The sequence below is a fragment of the Hyperoodon ampullatus genome (assembly GCF_949752795.1).
Source record: "Hyperoodon ampullatus genome assembly, chromosome: 2".
NCBI classification, from domain to species: domain Eukaryota; kingdom Metazoa; phylum Chordata; class Mammalia; order Artiodactyla; family Ziphiidae; genus Hyperoodon; species Hyperoodon ampullatus.
This window is the reverse complement of record NC_136915.1, coordinates 110,928,976-110,937,834: the sequence shown is the minus strand read 5'-3', so window position 1 is coordinate 110,937,834 and position 8,859 is coordinate 110,928,976. Positions and strand designations below refer to the sequence as shown.

The 8,859-nt window shown below is 44.2% G+C and overlaps 1 protein-coding gene across 3 annotated transcripts; it reads left to right on the top strand.

Moving 5' to 3' along the window:
* Window positions 1–933: 933 nt before the first annotated feature.
* On the top strand, window positions 934–7,925 carry TDRKH (tudor and KH domain containing; the record flags this gene model as incomplete). 3 transcript variants are annotated; one of them, XM_079697841.1, is made up of 12 exons in its annotated part: window positions 934–1,105; window positions 2,185–2,291; window positions 2,898–3,087; window positions 3,807–3,946; window positions 4,061–4,382; window positions 5,732–5,892; window positions 6,081–6,253; window positions 6,484–6,548; window positions 6,826–6,977; window positions 7,209–7,310; window positions 7,573–7,669; window positions 7,873–7,925. In XM_079697841.1, the coding sequence occupies 12 exons, from the start codon at window positions 934–936 to the stop codon at window positions 7,923–7,925; spliced, it is 1,734 nt and encodes a 577-aa protein (XP_079553967.1). The 3 variants fall into 3 exon arrangements, with proteins under 3 accessions (XP_079553967.1, XP_079553968.1, XP_079553969.1); XM_079697842.1 differs by having other exon boundaries at window positions 982–1,105; window positions 2,898–2,987; window positions 3,842–3,946; XM_079697843.1 differs by lacking the exons at window positions 4,061–4,382; window positions 5,732–5,892; window positions 6,081–6,253; ... (3 more) ...; window positions 7,573–7,669; window positions 7,873–7,925 and having other exon boundaries at window positions 982–1,105; window positions 2,898–2,987; window positions 3,807–3,860.
* Window positions 7,926–8,859: the final 934 nt, after the last annotated feature.

Genomic DNA, 8,859 nt, shown 5'->3' with positions numbered 1-8,859 from the left:
AAAGCCCGTGTGCAGCAATGAAGACCCAACACAGCCAAAAATAAATAAATAAAATAAATTTAATAAATAAATTAAAAATATATATATGCTAGGCAGCAAAACGAAGATACAGTGTCAGAGAGAGACTAACAGCAAGAAGGCCACTGCAGTGGTCTAAATGAGATTTGATGAGCTTCTGAATCAATTCAGGTACAATATTGGGCTCATTAGCGTATAGGTAGTAGTTCAAGCTTCAAGTATGGATAAAATTGCCCAAAGAGAGCAGACTGACAATAGCAATGGATAGAGGCCACTGGAAGACAAGCTCAAAACTCAGAAGACTCCTCCAGGTAAACAGGAAAAACCATGGGAAAGAGGGCACAAAGGTAAGATTAGTTAAGGCTTATATGTGCCATCTAGGTTGACTACCTGGGAAGTTGTAGTTTTGATGAAGGAACAGGAGAGAACCCCATTTCACTGTTAGATGAGGAGTAAGTAGAAATACGGAGTACAGATAGTAAATAGACCACACTTGCAAGAAAGAAAAGTAGAAGTAGCAAAGCCTGAAACTAGGCCTGGAAAGCCATTTCTTGCAGACACAACAGCTTCTGGAAAGACCAGGAGGTATAGAAGTGCACATATAAGGAATTTTAAATAGTTTGATATGAAAACTAAATTTTTAAAAATATTTGATTCATTTAATTTTTTATTCCTTTGTCTTTTAAAACTGATCAGTGTATAGTTCTCTTTGGGGGAATTGGGGAGGGAGAAGTAACCTTCCATTTAGTTGTATGTATATGTGTCCCTTAGCTAACTTTAAAAAAAAAAAAATACCGAGACTTTCACATGAAGTAGACTTTGAGACTGCTCAAGCTCTTGAAATGGGAAATTAGGCAGTAATATTCTTCTTAATATTGTAATGTGTTCCCATTCTCTACCTGTCATAAAAGTTGTATGAAAGCTCCTTTTCCTTCATTTGCTTATTTTAGGAGGCAGCAGAAAATGTCCACTGAACGGACTTCTTGGACAAGTTTGTCCACTATTCAGAAAATAGCACTGGGCCTCGGGATCCCAGCCAGTGCAGTGGTTGCCTATATCCTATACCGCAGATATAGGGAAAGCAGAGGTATGTGAATCCATGGCTGTACATATGGAAATGTTTAAACTATGTTCTGGCCTTGTTAAATTGAAATGAAAACTTTTCTTCCAGACTGGGTATCATTTGTTGGGATGTAATTGGCTTTCTCTGAGGGATCTTTTTTTTTTTTTAATAAATTCATTTATTTTTTATTTTTGGCTGCATTGGGTCTTCGTTGCTGTGCGCGGGCTCTCTCTAGTTGCGGCGAGCGGGGGCTGCTCTTCATTGTGGTGCACGGACTTCTCATTGCGGTGGCTTCTCTTGTTGCAGAGCATGGGCTCTAGGTGCGTGGGCTCCAGTAGTTGCGGCTCGCGGGCTCTAGAGCTCAGGCTCAGTAGTTGTGACACATGGGCTTAGTTGCTCCGCAGCGTGTGGGATCATCCCGGACCAGGGCTCGAACCCGCGTCCCCTGCATTGGCAGGTGGATTCTTAACCACTACACCACCAGGGAAGTCCCTGTGAGGGATCTTTGAAACAAAGTTTTTTCTTTTCTATGTTAATGTGAAGCTAGTCTGTGAAATAAAGAACTCATTTTATAATTCTTTTGATCTCTTCCCTTCAGCAACACCAACACTACAAAGGGTTCTTTCTTTCTCCTTTTTTTATACCCATACACTTGTTTATATTTCCCTTCTATTGTTAGAAGGCTAACTGTCCGGTCCAGTTTCCCCACAGGTTGGACCTAGGGAGTAGGGCCTAGAGAAATGATTTACGTACAAACAAGAGAAATTCTGAGCCTAGTGGGCTCCTCAGGCAACTTCTAGCCTTCATTCTTCTCCAGGAGTCGTGTCTTGGGAGAAGTAGTTTGCCCAGAATCCATCACCCCTTCCTTGCAGAACCAAATGACTTTTCCCATTTTAGCATATGAAAACAGTAGCCCAGGGAGAATGCCCATCTTCTGGTCTTTCAGGACCTTTTAATTCCCACTCAGATGCTACTTCTCCTTCTCTTTATGGTTGAGATCCTCAGTTCATCACTTGCATCCACATCTCTTTGATAGCTAGATTCAGGGGAGGGCAGGTAGTAGCTTTGGGTATTATCTAAGTATGATCTGATGATCTATGCAGAAGAGCGGCTGACATTTGTTGGGGAGGATGACATCGAGATAGAGATGCGAGTCCCTCAGGAGGCTGTGAAGCTCATCATTGGCCGGCAAGGAGCCAATATTAAACAGGTAACCGTGTGAGCAGGCAGCGGTTTTCCCAGGGATTGATTCTGCTTTCCCTCCTCTGCCCCCATTCCATAAAACCCATTCACACTATGTATATTTTAAACAGAAAAAATACAGGAACTTTTTAGGTAACTATCCTCCTTCTAGAGATGAGTACTTCTCCCTAGAGAATGGGTGACTTAACTTGAAATGGGGATTTTTAATTGCATGATTCTCAGCCTGGTATAGCTTGAATCATTCCTTTCTTCTATGGAATTATGAACTCTCATTAATTGACAGTAACTAATTAATTGCTCCCTGATTCTTTTTACCATCTCCCGTTGTTCAGTTGGAATGTCAATAAAATAAAATAATTGATTCTCTAATCCAAATTAGGGGGAAAGAATGTTCTAAACACAGAGAAACTGTTTTGGATTAACTGCTATTTGGGGTTACCTTTGTCTCTAATCTTCCATAAGTACACGTAATTGAGGACAGCTTATAGCTCCCTGATTTCACTGATTACTGTGTCCAGTTCCATCTACCTCCAGGGTGAGGTTTAGAGTATCCTTAGCTGACCCAGATGAGAGCTCGTCCAGAGCGTACTACCACATATCCTTTTCTCTGCAGCTACGAAAACAGACAGGTGCTCGGATCGATGTGGACACGGAGGATGTAGGAGATGAGCGGGTGCTGCTTATCAGTGGTTTTCCTGTTCAGGTGTGCAAGGCCAAAGCAGCAATTCATCAGATCCTGGCTGAGAGTACCCCAGTGTCTGAGCAGCTCTCAGTTCCCCAGAGATCTGTGGGCAGAATCATAGGTACCACTGGACAGCTTCCTCTGCTGTTTCCTTTTTTGTTTACCTTTGCCTTTCTTTCACACCTTCCCCAGGGTTTCTCCTGACCTACTTCCGCTTCACCTTGCTGAGAAAAAAAGGCAGGGACATTGAGACCAGAGCTGTACTTTTTTACAGAAGTAAAATCAGTGGTAAAGCAAAACTCATTACCTCAAGAAGTTGTATGATCTGAACCTTACAAATAGGTTCCAGAAGGGTTCAGGTAAATGTATTTACCTCAGAATTTTAAAGGGAAGCTAAGGATGCTCATTTTATCCCAAATCTTTCAAGACAGTGCTCTAGAAAGCACCTATTATGCCTTCCCCTGGAGCATTCCTTACGCTGCTGGTAGAGGCAGAGAAATGTCCTGTCCCTGGTCCAGTGTTTCACATACCATGTAGGGTATCTTCTAATGAAGTGGGGATGTAAAGTATGCCGAGTCCCAAAAAATGCAAGTGACATGACCACATTAACCTAGCCAATGTGTAGAATTTAAATAAAATGGATAGAGCAAATAATCCCGTATTCCCCTTAGTATAGTACAGATTTCGGTAGCTCCTGCTTTCCATTCACTATCTTCCATTCTGTTTAGTTTGAAAATGAGAACTGACTCTCCCCTCCTAGTATGTACAAAACAGTGGTGTCTCTAGTAGTTAAGGTTATCGAGGAGGGAAGGACAGGTTTTTATGTATCATTCAATGCAGGGAGAGGCGGCGAGACAATTCGTTCTATCTGTAAGGCCTCGGGAGCCAAAATAACCTGTGACAAAGAATCAGAGGGGACATTGCTACTATCAAGACTTATAAAAATCTCAGGAACACAGAAGGAGGTGGCAGTAGCTAAGGCAAGTAGCTGATAGATTTGAATTGTATCTAAGAGTGAGAAGAACACTTTACTCCATCCCAGGTCAATATCTGGCCACGTAGATATCATCCCTTCCTTGTCTTATTTTCCACAGCATTTGATACTGGAGAAAGTTTCAGAAGATGAAGAACTTAGGAAGAGAATTGCTCATTCTGCAGAAACCAGAGTCCCACGGAAGCAGCCAATCAGCGTAAGAAGAGAGGAAGTGACAGAGCCAGCTGGGGCTGGAGAGCCAGCTTTATGGAAAAACACTGGCACTAGCTTGGAGCAGGCTGCACCTCTGGCAGTTCCTCCCCGCAAAGGAGGTGGTGACATGTCTGTTGTAGGACCAGAAGAGCGTTCCTGCAGGAAACCTAATGATGACAACTTTCAGAAGTTTGGAGCCCAGACCAGTCCAGAGACATCCATGTTTGAAAGTATGTAAGAAAGAGGGAACCCATGAGCCATATGGAAGATAGAAAAAGTGGCTTAGATAACCCAAAATAGGAAGCAATAAAAAAAAAAAATTTCTATTTTCTCGACTACACTTACAAGTCTTTAATCACAGATAGGACTTTCTGGCAGTATTTTACTTGAGATTAGTACTAAGCACAAATACTTTTTTTCTGAATACAAACCAGCTAATAATTATAGAAAACAATACAGAAATATGCTAGTTCACAGGAAACTAGTCTGTGAGTAATAGATCAAATAATTGAATTACATGGTATTCTTTCTCCAAACCTATTTATTTAAATAAGTAAAATACTGAGTCCAGTTTTTTTCCTGAATCATTACTGTTTTAAAAAATCTACACCAGGGCTTCCCTGGTGGCGCAGTGGTTGAGAGTCCGCCTGCTGATGCAGGGGACACGGGTTCGTGCCCCGGTCCGGGAAGATCCCACATGCCGCGGAGCGGCTGGGCCCGTGAGCCATGGCCGCTGAGCCTGCGCGTCCGGAGCCTGTGCTCCGCAACGGGAGAGGCCACAACAGTGAGAGGCCCGCGTACCACAAAAAAAAAAAAAAAAAAAAAAAAAAAATGTACACCATTCAAGAAGAATAAAAAGGCTATGGGCTTTTTCTTCTATGTATAGGTACTGGGATGGGCAGGGAAGACCAGGGCCCCTAAGAGGTTCATAGACTTGTCCAGGGTCACATAATGAGTCAGTGGTAGAAAGGGATCTGGAACAGGCCCACATCTGTCCATGTATCTTCTCCCTGGTCCATGCTGCAGCTAGCATATGGGGATTTCCCTTCATTATAACTGGTCACTGATTTGAATACATGGCAGATGACTAAGAATGTGACCGAACTCTTATTACTCAGATAAATAGAAAGGAACAGAACATAGCTTAGTATTTTTCTTCAGGATGTTCTTGTATGATGCATCCAGTTGTCCCTCTAGCCATTTTTTTTTTTTTTTTTTTTTTTTTTTTTTTGTGGTACGCGGGCCTCTCACTGTCGTGGCCTCTCCCGTTGTGGAGCACAGGCTCCGGATGCGCAGGCTCAGCGGCCATGGCTCACGGGCCCAGCCACTCCGCGGCATGTGGGATCTTCCCAGACTGGGGCATGAACCCGTGTCCCCTGCATCAGCAGGCGGACTCTCAACCACTGCACCACCAGGGAAGCCCCCTCTAGCCATTTTTAAATGGTAATAGCCACTTGGTATTTGTACCTCTCACCCTCCTGATGCAGTCTTCCTATTTTAACCAGAGATGATTCTAATAATGGTCACCATATTAGGTAATAATGATTCTGCAGCTTAACTTGCTTATCCCTGTGGTTAGTCCCCAGTCCAGACTTCAGTTTCCATGCTGATGAATTCCTAGAAGTCTATGTCTCTGCCTCTGAACATCCTAACCACTTCTGGATCCAAATCATTGGCTCCCGCAGCCTGCAACTGGATAAGCTTGTCAGTGAGATGACTCAGCACTATGAAAATAGTCTGGTGAGTTGCCATAGGGACAGGGCAGGGGTTTGATGGAAAGGGGGCATATCTTTTTCATTGTGACATATTCTCTTCCCTTTTCTGTGGAGCAGCGGCTTGTTCTTCCTTCCTTCTGGTATCCACTGTTTATTTTTTAGCGTACCCCTTTCTAACTCTTCCCTCTCCTGCCTCCTCATCCCCTTGTGTAGCCTGAAGACTTGACTGTGCATGTAGGAGACATTGTCGCAGCACCTTTACCTACAAATGGTTCCTGGTATCGAGCCCGGGTCCTTGGCACCTTGGAGAATGGGAACCTGGACCTCTACTTCGTTGACTTTGGAGATAATGGAGATTGCCCACTGAGGGACCTCAGGGTGCTCAGGTCAGTGTGGGGGCCAGGCTGGAGTCAGGCTGGAGTCTCACTTACTGACTCAGTCCTGGCCATAGGGTGGTGAGCTGTTGGCACTTATCACCAGGGGGTGTTGGAAGAGAACCTCTTTACAGTGATCAGATAATTATCATCTGCTGCTGGGTTAACCACTGTCTAGAAGCCAGGAATATAAGAAGGCCCTTCTGGCACTAGGATTCTAATTTCAATTTCTTTCACTTTAGGAGTGACTTCCTAAGCCTTCCATTTCAAGCAATAGAGTGTAGTCTGGCACGGATAGCCCCCTCAGGTAAATTAGTCCTATTACCTATTGACTTTGCCTCCATATAGAATAACTTTCATAGAGCACATGGGAGGGAGTCTCACATCCCAGGCTTTTTGAGTTCTGGGGGCTCAGGTGCCTTTTCATCACCAGTGCTAGAAAGCAACGGTCAGAAACTTGCCTGGCAGTCAGACATAGGTTCCTTTTGAAGTAGACAAATGAAGTTCCAGTTTTCCTCCAGGACATAATCCCACCCCCATCAGCACTGACCGCTTCTTAGGCTCTCTCTACAATTTTTTACGAGGTGAACAATGGGAAGAGGAAGCTTTGGATGAGTTTGACAGACTCACTCACTGTGCTGACTGGAAGCCCCTGGTGGCCAAGATCTCTAGCTACGTCCAGTCTGGGATCTCAACTTGGCCCAAGATCCACTTATACGACACTAGCAATGGGAAGGTAAGACTGGGGTTCACACGTTGCTCACTGTCTCTTCAGTGTATTTATAGCCTCATTTACTTTTTCTCTCCCAGAAACCCTTATTTGATGATATTCCTAACTCATAAGATCCTGCTTACTGAACCACCAAAGGAATTTTTAAAAGTATCAATCCTAGCTCTTCTGCCTTATTTCCTCTGATTCGCCCTTCCTTCAGAGAGAACATCATTCCCTTTTCATCTTTCTTCTCAGAAACTTGATATTGGGTTAGAATTAGTTCGTAAAGGATACGCAGTTGAGCTTCCTGAAGACATGGAAGAAAACAGAGCTGTCCCAGTAATGTTGCACCATGTGGTGAGTGAGCCATTGTAGTCATTCAGGGTGCTGCTTTGGGGCAAATCTGGTGCCTTGAGACAAGAGGGCTTCTAGTCGTGCATGAGAGTTTGTAGAGCGTTCTCTTCTCTTAAGGACTCTGAGTTGCTCCACTAGTTGATCAAAGGAGGCCTTGTGTGCCTCAGCAACTAAACCAGATTCTGTGAGCAAAATGATGGGGCGGCTTCTCCTTTCCCACCAGCCAAACACATTCTTCCTTTTTCTCTTGTTTTCATCCCTTCAGGACACAGAAACAGATGTCTCTCTCCGCAGCATGGTCACTGAGACCAAGAAGAGCCCTGGAGAGATGGCAAATACCCTGTCCTGCCTCAGTTTATTAGGTACAAACAGCATTTGCTCCCTAGAGCATCTCTGGAAGTTACCATTTCTTAATCAGCCTCTCCAACTACGGAGGTTGTTAAGACTTACCTCTTAACCAAGGTGGTCATGGAGCACTAAGAAGCCCATTTTTTTCCCTGAGCCCCGGTGGCAGTGCTGCTAAATTAGGGAAGTGTCTAACTTTATCCTCATTTCCGCTAAATAGAAGCTGCCTCTCTGTCTGGTGATGATAACCTTGAAGATGACTACTTACTCTGAAGTCACCTTCAGTTGCCTCAGCCATCTGCTTTGCGGTAAGTAGAGCTATCATCTATCTGTAGCAACAGGAAAGTAATGAGGGTGACAACAGGGGCCTTGCCTCTTCCCCATAGCCCATCTTACTACTACTTCTCTGTGGCTTCTTTCCTGCAGCTTTACTTTCAGACTGAGCCCTTTCAAGCTTTTTGTGTCTTTGTGTGTTTGTGTCTTTGGCAGGATTTGGCATAAGATTTGGTGCCTGGAGAGAGGAGCCTGTGATAGAGATCAGTGCAGTTCTTCCTTCATTATATACACGATCTGGCTTGCTGTGGACCAAATGCATTTGCTCTTTCCACTGGACTACCAGAAAGTGTGAGGGGTGGAGAGAGACAAACACATGCCCCTACTCCCCCACCACCCCTGTGCCCCTTCCAGTGTTTGAGTCCTGCTGCGCTACTTACAGCCTGCTCAGTGTGCAGCTAGCTCCCCTCGGCCACTCACAAAGCACACTACTGCTAGGCTGTGTCCTTTGGAGGCTGGGAAACAGCCAGGGTTTGGTTATTGGAAATGATGATTCTGCAGACTCCTGACTCACCTCATCAGGTGACTGGTTAAGGAGTTTTTTGAGTGGTGAACTCAAAGACTGCAGTTGAGTCAGGAGGCAAAGGCAAAACTCAGCATAATTATATTGAAAAGCCTCGGGAAGTGGGAAGAGGATACCGCCTCCCAGCCTCAACTGCTGATATGTTATTGGAGACAAGACTTTTGAAACAGTGCTCCAACTATTTCCCAGTAAAGTTTGGTTAAAATACAAGTAGACAAGGAGAGAGGTAACTCAGGAAATATTCTAAATTTTTGGTATAGTATCTATAATATATATGTATACACACACAGCCATAGAGAGAACTTATGTAGCTGTTCAAATCACTTGGGGGTCCTTTGGTGAATAAAGTTC